The 19,530-nt window shown below is 38.4% G+C and overlaps 1 protein-coding gene across 2 annotated transcripts in view; it reads left to right on the top strand.

Moving 5' to 3' along the window:
* Positions 1-19,530, top strand: part of PRELID2 (PRELI domain containing 2) — a gene marked incomplete at both ends in the record, with an annotated part of 70,266 nt that overhangs the window by 36,975 nt on the left and 13,761 nt on the right. For both annotated transcript variants that reach the window (XM_080703913.1, XM_080703912.1), the window contains one exon: positions 1,556-1,661. In XM_080703913.1, the coding sequence (XP_080560039.1) occupies positions 1,556-1,661 (106 nt within the window). The remainder of the gene's footprint in view (positions 1-1,555; positions 1,662-19,530) is intronic.

Raw genomic sequence — 19,530 nt, 5'->3', positions numbered from 1 at the left:
AATCTGCTGTGGCACCACTATAGGGAATTTTCCAATTCCATTTTTGTATTCTCCAACTTCTGAGTTTGTTTGGATTTTAAAAATAGTTTCTTTTTGTTGATATCCTCATTTAGTTCATGAATTATTTTTTTATCTTATTTCGTTGCCTAGCTGTGTTCTCTTTTTAGTGTACTGAGCAATTTCAAGATGATTATTTCAAATTATTTGTTATAGGATCCATGGGTTTCTGTTTCTTTAGGGTCAGTTTTTAGAGAATTATTTATCTTCTTATTAGGTTATACTTCCTTGTTTCTTTGTATGCCTTTTGCTGTTTTGTTGTGGTTTGGGCATATGAAAATTATCTATGTCCCAGTCTTTATAGATTAGCTTTGTACAGAAAAAGACTTTACCAATCAGACCAGCTAGAGATTCTGGGGGCCTCTAAAACCTTTTCTGAGGACGTGTCTTCTCTGGGCTTGTGTGCTTGATTTCCCAGTAAAAGAGATCTGCTGCTGTTCTCAAGAACTCATGGTCACTTGTTCCTTCTGGTGTCTGTCTGTGGAATTGCAGACTCTCTAGAGCTGAAACAAGTTACCAGTTTTGCTTCTGTTATCCAGGGCCACTAAGCACCCAAAGTATGCTGCTGTTGTGTTCAGTGCCCATCGTCATGCCTTAGGCAGCACCTTGTAAAACTAGAATGTGGATGCACTTTTAGTTTTTCTTTTCCCTCTTGAGGGGTTGGGAGTTTTTTCCTGATTGTGCTATCCTGTGTTGGGCAGGAGGGGAGCTCTTCTGAGTGAATGCAAGAAACTCCCATCTGCTTTGATGTGGATCATTTGGCTTTTCCCTTCACTGGGTGCTGCCACCTCCGAATTGATTTCTGGACTTCTCACAAAGGACATTTAGTCTGTGTACTCTTGTTCAGCCGCCATCTTTATGGGGTGGGGGGTGAGGGCTTGCGGCTTCCTGTTCAGCCATCTTAACTTATTCTTAAGTATGATCCAAATCTCTGTTTTGTGAGATAGAGATAATATTGTAGAACTTTGCTGATTAAAATTGGTAGAGATGGCAGCACATCTCTTCTCTCAACCATCTTTTCAGACCTCTGGCTTTGTAGTCTGGGGTCTGTCTGTCGCTCTTTAGCAGTAGTGGCTACTATTTATAAATGCTGATTATGTGCCAGTCATTTTTCATGTTTCTGTTATATGTATTAACTCATTTGTCAGAAAAGTTGTAAAAAGAAAATGCTACGAATATTTCAATTTTTTCTCAGGGAGAAAACTGTGTTTCAGATGGTCTAATACCCAAGGTCTACAGGTGATAATGGTCTCAGATTCAATTTTTAAAAAGCACTTTGCAGCGTGAAAATACTCTTTAGTTAGAATGACTGTTATTTATGTAACTATAAATAAGCTTTAAACAAAATTATTTATTGTAATAGGCAATTATTCAATTATTATGGGTAGTATTTTGTGTTGATTATAAGTGGTAATTATGTTGCTGAAAAATCTATAATTTACATATCAAATGTAGAATAACATTAAAGATGTATTTTTTTTACTTTGTTTTTTTGCAGGACAGAGTTTATTCAAAGAGGGAGGATTTCAATTACAGGGGCTGGATTTCTTAATTGTATTTTGGAAACATTTGCCAGCACATTCTTAAGACAGGGAGCTCAGAAGGTAAGCTCATTTCCACTTTTCAAGCAGTATTAATTTTAAGAAACCATCGAGATTCCAGTAGGACATTGAATGAGACATAAGAAAAAGTGTCATGAACAGACATAGTGAGAAAAAATACAGTTAGTAAACAAATGCACCCAAAAATGCTTTCAATAATTATTACATAAATCTAAATCAAAATTAAACTAAAATATAACTTATGGTCCATTAAATTAAGAACACACCAATGAAAATGTGAAGAGGTAGAGGACACTTAAAGTTTAAGAGAAGTAATCAAAATAAACAATTATATTGACAGATGCTCAATAGAAAGATAATAATCGTTAATATTTTTGAGCACTTGCTGTGTGCTACTAACTACCAAAATAATTTTTATTATTATTTCATTAATTCTTACATATCTTTGATGTGTCTATCATTCTGGTATTACAGATGAGAAAAATAGACCTGGAACTCGAGTACATTCTTACAGTTTTCAGACTCTATTCTTGAGGGAGCTTAGGCTTCCATGAATGTGATTCAGAAACCACTTTGGAGTTCTGAAGTTCTGTATACCTGTTTTTTTTTTCTTCTTCTTCGTGGTACTGGGAATGGAACCCAGGGGCATTCTACCTCCAAGCTGCACCCCCAACCCTATTTTTCATTTTTTATTTTTGAAACAGGGTCTCACTAAGTTGTGGAGGGCCTCATTAAGTAGCTGAGGCTGGCTGTGACCCTGCAATCCTCCTCTCTCAGCTCCCCAAGTACTAGAACTACAAGCTTGTGTTACCACATCCAGTTTATATATGACATTTATGAACCCTATTTTCTTGTCTTCACAGTACTCTTTTAAAATCTTCTTTAGTTTATTTAGTTGAAAGTTGGCTCTTTATGCCTTTTCTTTTGCCTGTTGCAATGCTGATTATAGAGCAGTTGTTCCAAAATGTTTTTCTATTATTGTTGCTATTACTTGTGATAATAATCATATTCATTTATTTCCAGAATTTACTCAGAACATATGCATATGTTACTTCATTTTGTTTTGTGGGATAAAGTTAACCGATGGTCTAAAGAACTATTGTTATAACTCCCAAAGATTTCTGGATAATGGACTCTCATTTTCATTTTTGAAAGGTTAGGTTAAAGATGAGTCTCACTAGGAATCTGGAGAGCTAAGGGTGATGAATCGGTATTCAATGTTGTTGCATACGTCATAGACACACTGTTGAGATTGGGGATGTGTTCTTGGCTCAGAAGTGGTTCCTGGCACATGTCCAAATTGGCCTACTCTATTTAAACTTGGGCTTGAAGGGAGTAAACTTCTGGAAGTTCTCATGTCACCATTACTCACGGAGACATTATTCTGGACTTTCTACTCTATCACAATATGAGCATTTGTAACCCGCCTGCTTTACAACAGAATTGAAGGTGGTAAGAAATAATTTTATTGCCATATCTCTGACTGAGTGGACTTCTTATGCATTCTTTACATCCTTCATATACTACAAATATATATGTATACATAATATGTACAAATATGTATATATTACAAATATATAATAATAATAGAGTAAAATTCTTTATAATACAGGTCTGTTAATTAGAAGAATGGAATTCTTTTGGGCTGAGGGAGAAAGTGGGTATTCTCTATCATCGAATCATTTTTTTTTTTTTTTTTTTTGGTGGTACTGGGGTTCCTGGAAGCCCTTCTACCTCCGGACTATACTCCCAGACCTATTTTTACATTTTTATTTGGAAACAGGGTCTCCTAAGCCAGTGCGTGCGGCTGGCTTTGAACCTGCGTGATCCTCCTGTCTCTGCCTCCCAAGCGCGGGGATTACAAGCGTGCGCCACCACGCCCGGCCCTTATCGAATCATTTTAATGTTCATTTGTAAACATCATTCTTATCTGTGAGCCATATAAAAACAGAAAATGGGGTGAATTTGGCCTGTAGGCTATGGCTTGTTAATCCCTAAATAAATAACCAATCAACCCAAGTGGTTCTGCATTTGATCTGCTGATCTGTCTGAATGTATTAGTGATGTTTAATCATACTGTGATTGTATACATCTTGATCTTGTGTGTGAGATGCAAAAAGTGAATACTTAAATTCTTCTTTTACTAATGACAAATTAAAGAGATAAGTACACCCGATATTTGGGTAACTGCTTGCTCACCTTCTTTTTTCTAATAAGTATATATTGAGTACCTGTTTTGAGCTGGGCACTGTGCTAAGTGTGGGCTAAATGTATTTATTCCAGGTCTCAGAGCTAGTAAAGCAGAGTCTAGATTCTAGTCCCCATCTTTGTCAACAAGACTTACTTCTTGCTACTCTACCATGTGGTCCTCACATGAATGAAACAGAATCTGAACCTTCTGTTACCATGACATTCACAAATACTTCTGTGCATTCAACGAATCTTTGTTGTGAATCTTTCTTTGTTTGTTCCTCCCCATATATTTATTAGTATTTGTTGGTTGCAAGTAACCTCAATCCACTTTGGGCTAGTCTAGTTTCCTCTGATCTCCGCGCTATGCAATGGGATGCATGCTTACGGTGTCCACGTGTACATGTTATGTAGAGTTCTGGCCAACAAAAGATTGCTGTTTTTCTTTTCTTTCTAAATTCTGTAGAAGGGATCCCTGTTGGCCTTTCTTAGGTCAAGCATAACCAAGAGGGTGAATGACAGGTTGTATAAGTACGGCTCCTCAGCCGGGCATAGTGGCTCATGCTTGTGATCCCAGCATTTGGGAGGCTGAGACAGCCTCAGGTACTTAGTGAGGCCCTTTGCAACTCAGTTTCAAAATAAAGAATAAAAATTAGGGCTGTGGGTGTCCCTCGGAAGTAAAAAGTCCCTGGGTTCCATTCCCGGTATTGCAAACAAAACAAAACAAAACAGAACAAAAAATCTGGCTCTTCCTTGGCTATGATCCTGTAGTTTGGGGTTGGGGTCACTTCTCAAAAAATGCTGGTATGTAGAACAAATATTCCCAAAGAGTTTTGGCATGTTCTCACCGAAGATGTGGAGAGGGGGTTCTATTGATCATAATCCTGATTTTTAATGAGAAATGAGTAGAAAATAAATGGAATGCACATTGAGGTCCATAGTTGGTTTCTGCTGAATATTAACTGGAAAAAAATCAAGTGACTTTAACTTTTAAAAGTGATAAGCCCAAGTGATTCCTCTCTATTCTCGCTTTTTTTTATTATGCTTAGAAGTCAGAATATATTTTTCCAGCTAGTTTTTTTTTTTTTTTTTTGCCTTTTCTGCCTTTACTTTTTCTTTTTGAAGAGGCCAAGTTTAATTAGCTTTTCAATTTTAGGAGCCACTCATGCTTAAGAGTCTCTTCCCTTTTATCCAAGTGGTGATGTTTCCCACTATCAGCCTGACCTGATAAACCTTCACAGCTGAGCCCGCATAAATGGCTTCAGAGAAGTCCTACGTCCCAGGAGAGTGTTTTGGGTGACTTTATTTTCACTTTTGGACTTTATCCCTGAGGCTATTTAGTAGTGGTAAAGGTGGGATCTGACATCTATTACTTTTTGTTGTTTCTAGTAAAAGCAAAACCAGGCACTCACAAACCTTATATTCTCTCTGTTGTTGTGAACTAAAGTCTGGCTCTAGCTGTGGATCCCCAAGCTGAGGCCCTGTGTTTCTCTGCCTCTGGGGCTTGTTCAGTTGCTTATGTCTTTCTCCTCCCTGCTCTGAAGCAGCTTGCAATTAGGGGGCTTCTAACACATATGCTGACTTTTCACACAGCCGTGGGAACCCACTCTCCTCTTGGATTGAAAATATGTGGCCAGGGGTTTGGGGGTTTGCCTTTGGTGGTCAAGCCAGAAGATGTGCCCTGGAAACAGAAGCAGCTCTGCACTCACAGCTTGCTGGGGTTTCTCCTGTCGCCTTTTTGGCCTGGCATGAGACACTCTGCCCCTTCCATCCTAAGTTTGTTCAGCTGCAAAATGGGGATTTCAGTGCATTCCCATAGCTGTGTCTGAACGCTGTGTTTGAAAACTTTTAATTAAACTGAAGAACCCAGGTAAAATACACAAAACATATTATTTTTTAAGAATTAAAAAATCATAATCACATGATTCTTTGTCATACTTTATATTTTTTGTTATGTTTTTTCCCCTTCAAACTTGTATGAGCGAGTACAGTCACACAGCTGTATTCTAACCCCAACTCCATAGGCATTTTTGGGGTGTCAGTTGTGTGTAACGCATAGGTAGAATGCTGGAGGCATACAGGAATATGATGTAATTCACAAGAAAGAGACTATGGTGTAGCAGCTTTAATTCTTGGACAACAAGGAAGGCAGACAATGAATAATCATCTACTGATACTACGCAGTTGCTGAGCCCTGCTTGGTATGCAGTGCTGAGCACTGTGATCCATGCTGAGGAACATGCTAAAATAACAGCAAAAAGCTAGGCGTGATGGTGCATGCCTGTAATCCCAGAACATGGGAGGCTAAGACAGGAGAATCACAGGTTTAAGAACAGCCTAAATAATGTAGTGAGACTCTCAATGTAGGGAGACCCTGTTCCAGAACAAAGCATAAAATGGGCTGGAGGTGTAGCTCAGAGCTAAGATGCCCTTGGGATTAATCCCCAGTGCCACACTCAAAAATAAAACAATGAAACAAAACAAGGCAAAGCATCAGCTAGTACTTATAAAGGCTTATTAGATGCCACACCCTTTATCAAGCACCCTAGCATCAGCTGTCCAGGCCTCTAATTCCAGAAGTTATAAAAATAACCTCACAGCCTGGAATCTTAGTGTTTTCCAAAAAGAAAGAAACAAACATTAATGGGCATAACTTCATCCTTTTGAGCACAGTTAATAAAATGAGTAGCTGGTCTTCTTCCAACCTCCCCACTAGCCTGAATGCCTCTATGTAGCAGCTCTGCCTGGCCCTCCAGCAGTCTCTACCAATATGAACTTCACTTGTGCCCTGCAACTCACACTCTATGGTGTTTACCCGATGTCCCCCCTCTGCCCAAAGCCTCAGTCACTTTCCCAGTGTCAGTGTTGCTCATGGTCAGTTTATCTATCACATACAATAAAAATAGCAAGAGTGATGATGATGATGATGTTGATAATGATAATGGTGCTGTAGCCCATTGCCTTATTTTAAGTTTCTTTACCTGTAAAATCTGAGTAACCCTAGAGAGAAACTGAGGCTCAGAAAAGCAATCATCCATCTGGCAGTTGGCAAAGCCAAGATTCAATCACATGACTGACTATTGTGAATCATGCTGCAATAACATGGGAGTGCAGATGTCTCTTTGACATAATACCAGATCCTTTCAGGAGTTGCAGGATCACGTGGTAGTTCAATTTTTAGTGTTTTGAACAATCTCCAGATAGCTTCCCAAATGGTTGCACTAATTTTTCTTTCCACCAACAGAGTACCAAGGTTCCCTTTTTTCCAGCACTTAACTTTTTGATAAATCTATTTGCACAAATGTGAAATGCTATCATTGCTGTTTTACTTGGATTTTTCTTTTGATTAATGATGCTGAGCATTTTTTTTTTTTTTTTTTTTTTTTTTTTTTTAGTTACTGGGGATGAAACCCAGGGGCATTCTACCTCTGAGCTACACCCTGGTCCTATTTTTTAGTCTTTTTAGTTTTTGAAACAGGGTCTCACTGAGTTGTGAAGGGCCTCATTAAGTGACTGAGGCTGTCTGCGAACTGCGATCCTCCTGTCTCAGCCTCCCAAATGCTTGGATTACAAGCATGTACCACCATGCCCTGCTGAACATTAAAAATATACTAGATGGACATGAAATATCTGTTCAGGCCTTTGCCCATTTTTTTTTTTTTTTTTTTTGGTGTGGTGCTGGGGCATTCTACCTCTGAGCTACACCTCCAGCCTGATTTTTTATTCTTTATTTTGAAACAGGGTCTCACTAAGATTCAGAGGGCCTCACTACATAGCTGAGGCTGTCTGCAAACCTGGATCCTCCTGTCTCAGCTTTCCAAGCACTGGGATTACAGGCGTATGCCATGACGCCCGGCATCCTTTGCCCATTTTTAAGGAGGTTGTTTTCTTAATGAATCACTTGATTTATTTTAAATATTTTGGGTATTAACACTTAAGGTTTATGAGTATTTTCTCCTATTCTGTAGGTTATCTCTTTATTCTACTAACTGTTGCTGTTGCTATACAAATGCAATCCCATTTGTATATGATTTTGGGGTTAAAAAATTATAACCCAGACCAATGCCATGGAGCTTTTCCTATGTTTTCTTTTAGTAGCTTTACAGCTTTAGGCTTATGTTTAAATTTTTAACATGTTTTGATTTGATTTTTTTACACAGTATGACATAAAAGTACAATGTCATTCTTTTTTAACATGTGGATATCCAGTTGTTCCAACACCATATTTTGAAGTGACTGTTTTTTCCCAATGTGTGTTTATGGCATCTTTGTTAGAAAGCAATTGGCTATAAATACATAGGCTAATTTTTGATATTTATTGTATTTTATTTGTCAATATGTTTATTTTTATGCTAATACCAATTTGATTACTATAGCTTTACAATATATGTATTATACATATAGCGTTTTATATTTTTATTTTTGGTAGTCCTGCCCTTTTATTTTATTTTTTAATATATTTTTATTGGCGCATTGTAGTCATACATCTTAATGGAATAAAAAAAACTTTTGGAGATATGCATGCACACATCACCCAATTAGCCCTTATCCAATCCCCATCTCATTCCCTCCCCCTCCCTCCTTCCCATGCTTGATTTAGTGATCGGCTTGGCTTTGATATGTTTGTTTCAGTATATCATGTGCTTTAAAAAGTTTCATCTTCCCCCCTCCCATCTCCTCCCATATAGGTCACCTTAATTGCTCCTCTATAGGGCCCCTTCTTCATCTAGAGTTCCTCCTATAACCCATTTCTTCCTAGTTTTGTATATTAGGGAAAACATCTGATTTCTTATTTTTTTGTGTGTGACATTTCCCTGTAGATGCCATAATTTTGTTCTCTTTTATGGCTGGGTAAAATTCAATTGTGTTCATATCCCATAGATTTGTAATCCATGCATCTGCTGATGGACATCTTAGCTGGTCCCATAGTTGGGGAATGATGAATTGTGTAGCTATGAACATAGATACATCTGATCAATTACAGTTTATCTCTTCCTTGGAAGTCTCTCTTTTATTTTCCACACTGATTACCATTTGATGAAATCCTGAGTGCCAGAAGGTGAGTGACTCTGATGAGATGATCCACTCACACCCAATTTTTTAATAGAAGTCAGTTGGATCTGGGAATCTGCTGGGAGATGGTGTGAGGCAATGGCAGCTTAAAGAGCTTCCTGACTGCATGACGGTAGGGACCCACTGGCCCTTTGCTGTGCAGCAGACCCTGGTGCTGGCCTCTCCACTTGGCAGGCCTCAGCTCCACAGTCCCTGGTCCTGGCCTTTCTGCTAGGCAGGCCTGTTCCTGGCCTCGTTGGCCCTGATCCCGGGCTCGCTGTGTGGCAGGCTTCGGTCCTCTTCACCGTGGGCAGGGTGTCTACAGAGGTTCCCATTTTTTCTTCCAAATTTTCTTTTTCTTTCTTTCTTTCTTTCTTTCTTTCTTTCTTTCTTTCTTTCTTTCTTTCTTTCTTTTCTTCTTCTTCTTTTTTTTTTTTTTAGTAAGAGAAAACAGTACGTGTCTTTTGCAAAAGCTGGGAGTCCGAATACCTAGCAACAATGAATTTTGTCTCCCCTCCGTAGGCGGAGGTCCACAACTTCACCACAGAGAGTGGGATCTGCTGCTCCAAGCGCACCATGGTCCCCAGTGCTGCGTAGAGGAGCACAGTGACCATGAGCACTGAGGCCTCCCAGGATGGGCAGCCCAGCTGGACTGGTCTGGAAATGCAAGGTTTCCTCCATCGCGCCCCGAAAATTTTTCTTACATAGTATGATGTCCAGAATTCCTGAGCATGTGGGGCAGGAACAGTCTACTTTCGGGGAAATTTCTTTAACAGTCCAAGGTGGATTGGATTGGATCTGTCTGCCTCTCCCAAATAGTGTCCACTGCCATTGTTGCCATCTTGGTCCATTTCTTCTCTCTTATATTTTAGATAGGAAGTCATTACTGAAAATGCCTCTGTATGTTGTCCCAATCAGATATTAAACCAAAATCTGTTGTCTAGGGTTTCTCAGAGGAATACATGTCCTATTCAGTCACTGCCACCTGCTGCCATCTTGGCCGGGCATATATATAGCATTTTATATATGATAGATAACATTATATATAAAATATTTATCCATAAAATAAATATTGAATAAGATAAACTTTATATATATATTTGATATATATGTATGGATGAATCAAATGTGATCCCTCCAATTTTGTGCTTTCTGCTCAGATTTTAGTCTATGAACATGGGATATCTTTCTATTTATTACCTTAATTTCTTTCATCAGTGTTGTGGAGTCTTTAAGGATTTTTATACATAAGATCATGTTATCAACAAATAGACAATTTCATCCCATCTTTTTCTGTTCAAAGGCCTTTTTTCCTCTTGCGTAATTACTCTGGCTAAGACATTTAATACTATGTTTAGTAGAAGAAGTGAGGGTGGCCCTTTTTATATATAACTGTCTTCAGTGTGTGTGACAGCTATAAGTTGTATCATTACTTTCTTAAGTCTGTACAAAAGAGTTAGTACATAGATACTAAGCTCTCAGCCAGTGAGTAATAGTGAATGTGCCATACAGTGTTGGTTCTTAGTCTGAGAAGCATCCATCCATTCATCCATTAACTCTCTCATAGTCTCAGTCTCTTAGCCTTGATTTCATGTTCTGATGGACAGTTTTGGCCCATGACGGCCAATAGAAGAAGGGTTGGAACTGCTGAAAACATATCAAGAACAAATATCATGTTGGATGGCCTCTCAACATTTACTATTGTTATTACCACCCTCCTAAAAACCTTTTTAAGGTATTTTTTCTTCTAATTCCTCACCTTATAATGAAATTTTAATACCATCGATGTTCCAATGATATGTTTATGTACTTTATTATCTCTTTGACTCATGTACAGAAATTGTAATTTTTCTCCCCAAAACAAACTTTGGATATTGCTCCTGTTGAGAAAGTGTGTATTGTCCCAAGATAGTGTAACTATCTGGTGGGGCTTTTGCCTCCACCACTTTAAGTTCAGGCAAAATGATCATTAGCTCACCCTCCAAAACCAAAACAAAGCAAAATTCCAGATCAAAATCAGAGAACTTTTTGATGATTTCCCACATGGTTACTTACAAATTTCACATTGTTTTTTTTGAGGCGGCTCAGGAGAGAGAACATGAGTATTGACGATTCTGTCATGCAGGTGTCTTTCTTTAGCCTTGTTTATCTCCATGCTTAGGGGCTCCTACAAATGCTGTGAATCATAGAGCTCTCATGATGATATCACACAAACATGACTTTCAAAAAGTTTTTGAAATACATTTCACTGTGAGATCAAGTTATTTGCCTTTTTAGCCACACTCACTCCTAGCAAGTTTCATCCCCATTATAAGTTACCATATTGACCAGAGAACCAAGAGAGATTGGATTCAATAGCATGTGAAATATTTGTCACTGAAACAATGTGGACTAATTGAACAAGCTATTAGACTTTTTTTTTTTTTTTTTTTTTTTTTTTTTGCGGGTCTGGGGATGGAACCCAAGGGCATTTCACCTCCGAGCTATACTCCCTGCCCTGTTTTTTTATTCTTTATTTTGAAACAGGGTCTCACTAAGTTGTGGAGGGCCTCACTAAGTAGCTGAGGCTGTCTGAACCACAATCCTCTGGTCTCAGCCTACCAAATGCTGGGATTACAAGCATGAGCCACCATGCCCTGCTTAAACATTGTTTTAAAGAAGGTCTGGCCTAGCTGAAAAACCTGAATGTATCTGTTGCTCGTTTAGGGTATGTACTTGTGATTTGAACCTTACAAAAATCTATTTTAATGGTGGAAGATAATTTCTGGGGATTGATGAAAAACATGGAGACACTATATGTATGTAGTTCAGATGGGAATTTGAAAAACCTGGCTATTAGTTGGTTGCATTATTTTTGCCAAGTATATTGCTGTATAAACAGATCAGGTCAACTTTGCAGCCTAAAACAACATGTTTGTTTGTTATCTTTGTTTCTGTGAGTCAGTAGTCTGGGCACAGCTTAGTTGATCTACTTCATGGTCTCACAAATTGGTAACTAAGGCATTGGCTGGGGCTGCAAACTTAACTGAAGGTTCAACAGGGAAGAATGAATTCCAGATCCCTCACATGGTTGCTAGTAAGAGTCAACAGGCCCTCCCATGGTTCTATGCCTCGTGAGTCTCTCTATAGCGCATTCCACTACATGGCAATGAATGAACAAGAAAGTGTTACCAAGATGAAACATCACAGCTTTTTGTGACCACTGAAGAGACAGCCCTTTAATTTTCTGCATTCTATTCATTCTGTCGTCCACACTCAGGGAACAGTGACACAGGGCATAAATACCAGGAATCAGGGGCTTTGGGAGCCCTGTCCAAAGCTGCCTGCCAATGGAAAGATCTCCCGTGCTCATGGATAGGCAGAATAAATATCATCAAAATGGCCATTCTGCCAAAACTGATCTATAGGTTCAATGCAATTCCCATTAAAATACCAGTGACATTCTTCAGAGACCTAGAAAAATCAATCATGAACTTCATATGGAGAAAGAAAAGACCTAGAATAGCCAAAGCAATTCTCAACAATAAGAAACATTTAGGAGGCATTACAATCCCAGACTTCAAACTATACTATAGAGCAATAGTAGTAAAAACAGGATGGTAATGGCACAATAACAGATATACTGACCAGTGGATTAGAATAGAAGATACAGAAACAAACCCACACATCTTTAGTCAATTAATCTTTAACAAAGGGGCCAAACACATACGCTGGAGAAAGGACAGCCTTTTCAACAAGTGGTGCTGGGAGAACTGGCTAACCATTTGTAAAAAGATGAATCTAAACCCCTATATCTCACCAAACACAGGAATCAACTCAAGATGGATCAAAGACTTAGAAATTAGACCCGAGACTGTGAAGTTAGTAGAGGAGAGCATAGGTTCAACACTACAACATATTGGCACAGGCAGTAACTTTCTCAACAAAACCTCCAAAGCTCAGGAAATTAAAGCAAGAATAAACAAGTGGGATAACATCAAACCAAAAAGTTTCTTCTCATGAAAGGAAACTATCAATAACCTAAAGAGGAAGCCGACAGAATGGGAAAGGATCTTTACCAGCCACCATTCTGATAGGAGGCTAATATCCAGAATATACAAAGAGCTCAAAAGACTCTACACTAGCAAAACAAACAACCCAATCAAGAAATGGGCAAATGAACTAAATAGACACTTCACAAAAGAAGAGATACAAAGGGCCAATAGATACATGAAAAGATGTTTAGGGAGATGCAAATCAAAACTACACTGAGATTCCATCTAACCCCAGTCAGAGTGGCAAGCATAAAGAAATCAAACAACAACAAATGCTGGCGAGGATGTGGGGAAAGAGGAACTCTTTTACACTGTTGGTGGGAATGCAAACTAGTTCAACTACTATGGAGATCTGTGTGGAGATTCCTAAGAAAGGTGGGAATAGATCCACCATATGATCCAGCTATACCACTCCTGGGTATCTTTCCAAAGGGGTTGAATTCAGGGAAATACAGCAACATATGCATACCTATGTTCATAGCAGCACAATTTGTAATAGCCAAAATATGGAACCAACCCAGATCACCATCAACAGATGAATGGATAGCAAAACTGTAGGAAATACACACAATGGAATTCTATTCAGCCATAAAGAAGAACAAAATTATATCATTTGCAAGAAGATGGAAAGCCCTGGAGAACATTATGTTAAGTGAGATCAGCCAAGCACAGAAGGAGAAGGTACATATGTTTCCTCTAATATGCCCAAACTAGGAAACACAAAGGATACCAGTGGGACTCCAGATAGATAATGGAGGGGAAATACCAGCAAAGTTTGAATGGAAAGATAGGAGAGGAGGAAGGCTGATCTTGATTAATGAAGGTCTACATCTGAACATGTGTAAAATTATGAATAAGACATGGTTAACCTGGACAACCATTGGTGGGAGGGGGAAAGGGAAAACGGGGGCAGGGGGAAGAGGGCACCAAACATAGTTTAAATGTATACTATTTATGTTCAATAAAAAAATTGTTAAAAAAAAAAAGCTGCCTGCCGTGTTGACCTAAGCCAGTTTACATGCCACCATGTATACATAACTGTTAAATTCTGAGAATTGGGGATAATTAGAGGTTGTTGAGGGTCAGCAATACCCCCAAAACATTACTATAAGTTTATGAAAAGTTTCCGCAACACCTCTGGGCGTTTACTAATAACTTATTTGCACGTAGGCATAAAATAATGATCCGTTCTGTAAATTGAACCAAGTCTCCATCCTTTTGGGTTCTCTGACCATGAATTGCATGAATAATTCACTAAAGGTAGAGCAGGGAATGTTTCAAGGACAGGATTCACCTGATTTCCAGAGAGTATCAGGCAGCCAGCATCTTCTGAATGGCCAGCGGCTGGCCAGGGGCTGGTTTAGGCTTGAACTATGGGTGCCACCTCTCAGGTACAAAGATGAAGGGCTTACTTGGTAAAGACTTTCATCCCGATTACGGAAGGATGGGCATGTTTCTAGAATTTTGAGATTATCTCCATATCTTAAGTCCATTCATTGTGCAAATGAGTCATTTCTCAGATCTATTATGCTAGTTATTAAGCCACCAATTTCACCAGTAAAAGTTCACAACTTTAACATTCCTTGTGTTAATTATCAAAGCCTTAGGTGTCTTTCAAGAATAAAGATGACAAATTCCTAGAGAGTGAGGCTGCAGATTGGAGTGCTCACAAAAGCTGGGCGTGGTGATGCACATCTCTAATCTCAGTACTTGGGAGGCTGAGACTGGAGGGTCGTGGGTTAGGATCCAGCCTCAGCAACTTGGTGAGGCCCTCAGCAACTTCGTGAGACTCTGTTTCCAAATAAAAAATAAAAAAAAAAAGGCTGGGGTGTAGCTTGGAGGTAGAATGTACCTGGTTCAATCTCTAGCACCACAAAATAAGCATAGAAAGGAAGAAAGAAATAGAAAGAAAGAAGAAAGAAAGAAAGGGCTGAGGATAAAACTTGGAGACAGAATGCCTTTGGGTTCCACCTCAAGTACCCAAACCAAAAAAAAAACTCCACAAAAAACAAAAAAACCAAACAACAAAAAACCAAAAAGCTCGCAGAGAACTCGTGAAGTGTGAAGCCCACATGAGGGTGACTGACTGTACCTTGTGTATGAATTTAACTAATGCAAAGATCATAGTGTTATCCTCTATTTACTAGACTGTTTTAAGGCAAATTATAGACTAAAACTATGTGCCAAATACCATCTTTTGAACCAAAAGCATAATATGTCGTACCTTTCAAAGGATTGTTAAGTGTGGACCAAGGTGCTGGCTGTGTGTCTAGCCTGGAGAAGGATGCGGCACTTTCAGGAAAGGCCCCTGGGTTCCTGCTCTGCTTCCTCACTTCCTAGATGTTACACTTACCCTCCCCTGCCCTTGCCTTTCCCTCTTAAAATGGAATGATTGTGGTTCAATTTCACAGGGTTTTTAAAGGATTAAATAAAGCTGCATATGTGAAACATGCCTGGCACACAGTAAAACCTCAACAGTTACCAGCATTAAGAGAGATTCTCTGCTAAAGGTCCATTTATAGGTAAATAGACTTTTAAATATTTACACGAACAAAATTTTAGATATATGATGGTAAAGGGCAAGTTTGTGTTGTTTTTTGAAAATAATTTTTCAATCATTTTCTTAAATTATAAAAACATTGGGAGGACTGAAGAAACAGGTCAAATAATACTAAGGCAATATGTGAAGGTATTAACTACCAATCTTACTGACTCCTGTGGGAATGGAGGTGGGGGATGGGAACAGGGTGGGATGTGGAGGGACATAAGTGAAGAGCCGTGTGCATGTATATTTTTAATACATTGAATGCAGCCACGATGTATAATTGTACTGCACTCATAAAATGATTTAAAATCATAAAGTATTAAATAATAATTTAAAAATTTTGGCTAAATACAATAAAAGTAAAGGTCATAATTCTACTGCTCAGTGTATCCACAATTAAGATTTTGATGTAGATCTTTCCTTTGTGTCTGTGTTTGCATAATTATGTGTATATATCTTTTTTTTGAAAAAAGTTGAGATTATTTAACCCAACATTAAAAAAATTTAATTGAATTGGTACATTATAGTCATACATCTTAATGGGGTGCAAGATGGTAGAGATATACATGCACATATCGCCTAATCAGCCCATTCCATCCCCCTCCCTCCTTCTCATGTTTGCCTTAGTGATTGACACTGATATGTTTGTTAAAGTATATCATGTGTATTAGAGAATTTCCCTCTTCCCCCCTCTCGTCCCCTCAGTTAGGTGGCCTATTTGCTTATCTATAATATCTCCTTTGTCTAGAGTTCCTCCTATGACCCAGTTTCTTCCTAGTTTCCGCATATTAGGGAGAGCATCTGATTTCTTATTTTTTGTGACTGACTTATCTCATTTGGCATAATGCTCTTCAGTTCCACACATTTCCCTGTAAATGACACAATTGTGTTTTTCTTTATGGCTGAGTAGAATTCAGTTGTGTACATATCACATAGTTGTGTAATCCATTCATCTGTTGATGGACATCTTGGCTGTTTCCCTAGTTTGGCAATGGTGGATTGTGCAGCTATGAACATAGATACACATGCAAAAACATACACTGGAAAAAAAGATAACCTCTTCAATAAATGGTGTTGATAAAACTGGTTAACTATATGCAGAAAAATGGAAATAAACCCCACTTTCTCACCCTGCACAAGAGTCAATACAAGATGAATTAAAGACTTGGAAATTAGACCTTGAGACTCATTGAAGAGGGCATAGGTCCAACATTGCAACACATAGGCACAGATAAAAACTTTCTCAACAAGACCTCAAAGGCACAAGAAACTAAAAGGCATATCAATATGTGGGATTGCATTAAACTAAAGAGCTTCTGTACATCAAAGTAAACTATCAAGAACCTCAACCGAGAGCCAACAGAATAGGATAAGTTTTTTGCTACCTACTCCTCCAATACAGGACTAATAAATTTTTTAAAAATTTTTTTTGGTGGTACTGGGGTTCCTGCAAACCCTTCTACCTCTGGGCTACACTCCCAGACCTATTTCTATACTTTTTTAAATTTGGAAACAGGGTCTCTTAAGCCAGCGCGGCTGGCTTCGAACCTGCGCGATCCTCCTGTCTTCGCTTCCCAAGTGTGGGGATTACAAGCGTGTGCCACCACGCCTGGTCAGGACTAATATCTAGAATATACAGAGAACTCAGGAAACTCAGCAGTAAGAAAACAGATAACACAATCAAAAATGGGCAAGTGAACTAAATAGACACTTCATGAGAGAAGAAATTCAAATGGCCAATAAATGCATGAAAAAATGCTCAACACCATTAGCAATCAGAGAGATGCAAATCAAAACTACCCTGAGATTTCACCTAACTCCTACTAGAATGGCAATCATTTAAAACACAAACAACAACAAATGCTGGCGAGGATGTGGAAAAGTGGAAACTCTAATACATTGTTGGTGAAATTGCAAATTAGTGCAACCACTTTGGAAAACAGTATGGAGGATCCTCAGAAGAATGAGAACAAACTTACCATATGATCCAGCAATACCCCTTCTGGGTATCTACCCAAAAGAATGGAAACCAAACTACCAAGTAAGCCAACATTTTCATTTATGGACATATTATCAGTGTTTTTCTGTTTCATTACATATTCCTTGAAAACATGACATTTGGTAGCTCTTAATTTGTTTTCTTTTTTATTATTATAAATGATATTGGGCTAAATCCTTAAATATAAATACTTGTGTCTATTTCACATTGCTTCTTGGGTTGATACCTTTGATTCATGTTGCCAAATTTCTGACCAAAACTCTGTTAATTTGTAGTCATCACCACCAGCAGGTACTTGGGGTCATTGGCTTTCTTGCTGTGTCTTAAATGAGTGACTTAAGTTCTTAGAACTTGTGTTTATCCATAGGAAAGTAGGGCTAATTTTTCTCACCTCATAGAATTATGGAGAAGAAGCTAAACTGTTAGCGCCTGTCTTCTGTTATCTATTCTGGAGATGATTAAAAGTTAATAATTTTATCATTAACTAGTTGTTTAACTGCAGTCCCTTCTAAACTTTGGGTTATATCGGCCCGGTCTCTGCAATGTTCACCCAGTTTCTTAGCTGTGAATTGAATGCACCGTGTACACACATGCACGAGTAGTTACCACCCTAAAAAGAAGTGAACATCTCAAAACTCAATAATTTCAAGACAAAGGAAAAGAAGAAATACAACTGTCATTCCACAGAATAAATAAAAGTCACGGGTAATGACATGAGGACAGCAGTGTAAGAGTGCCGATGTGTTGGGAGACTGACATTTCCTGCTTGTTCTTGTTCATTCTTGTAAGATTCTTTACATTACTTCAACAACTTGAAAGAACTGATAAAATATGTTCTCTCTCTAGTTTCCAGAGGGCTTATTTCTCAGCTCAGTTAAATTTACCTCTGCTGATAATACTTTTTAATCCTACTCTTGAGTGCTCAAATAGATTTAGTTGATATTTATTCATTAGAGGCCATGAGAACATTACCGAGAGTTGTAATTTTTAACAACTTATTTCTGGATCAGCTGCAGCACAGTGGCTCTGCCTTCCTATGCGCGCCCCCTGCCCCATCAACTTTGCTCATGCTATTGCCTCTGGAGTCTCAGTCTTACAAAACAGCCTTTGCAGGGGAAACATCTTGGAGAAAATGAGTATGCTGTGAGTGATAACAGGTTTTTGTTCCTTCCACTGAGTTTAAATCGATGCCTTTACTTTGACTGTGAGACCTAGGAGTCTAGAAATCCCTGGATGGCTCATTTGAATTCATCTGGGTTATAATAGACTTTGCTCAGTGGTAAAGCTTTTGGGAATCCCTTAAGTTAGCTGGCTGAAATTCTGGGACATGTCTTCGACGAAACTAGAGGAAGTCCGGGAAGTTAAGCCCTGTCAGAAAGCAGTTTCCAGAGCTTCAGATGTCTTGGTGTCATTATCTGTGTAATGATAGGAGAAAGTGAGTCTCCACACAGTGCGGAGAGAGGGTGCCCAATGGCCAGGGGCTGAAATGCGGGCTCCGGCCCTGTGTTGGCTCTTCTCTGATGACCATGTTGCTTATTCTAGTTGCTCTGAATTTCACTGTCATTTTTTGTAAAATCAAATTGCACTAGGTAAGTCATTTTAGATTCTGAAATGTGTATGCTTTGTTCTATTCCCCTAATCTCTAAATACCATGATTGTTATTGTCCCTTAGTCTTTAAGCTGCTTAAGATTCAGTCGTTTAAGCTTAAGTTGAGACCCAAGAGCATCAGAGACAATTCATTTAACAACTAGATGTTAAGGGCCGAAGAAATAATATATTAAAAATATTCAATAAACACAACTTTTTAAAATACCAGTTAGCAGAGAGGGTGATAAGCATGGCAGAGATATTATACAGTTTTATTTTATATTTCCATTTATCTGAGTTAAACTATATTGTAAAGACATAGGTCTTTGAGGTATTGATGCCCAATGATGGATATACTAATTTATTTATTTGTTTATTTATTTATTTATTTATTTGATATTTGGACATTCTACCTCTGAGTTACACCCAAACCTTTTTTGTTTTATTTTTAAAAATTTGAAAGAGTTTTGCTAAGATGCCAAGGCTGGCCTTGACCCTTCAGT

The sequence above is a fragment of the Muscardinus avellanarius genome (assembly GCF_963383645.1).
Source record: "Muscardinus avellanarius genome assembly, chromosome: 1".
Lineage (NCBI taxonomy): Eukaryota > Metazoa > Chordata > Mammalia > Rodentia > Gliridae > Muscardinus > Muscardinus avellanarius.
The sequence above is the reverse complement of the archived record's forward strand: the minus strand, read 5'-3'. Positions and strand labels throughout refer to the sequence as shown.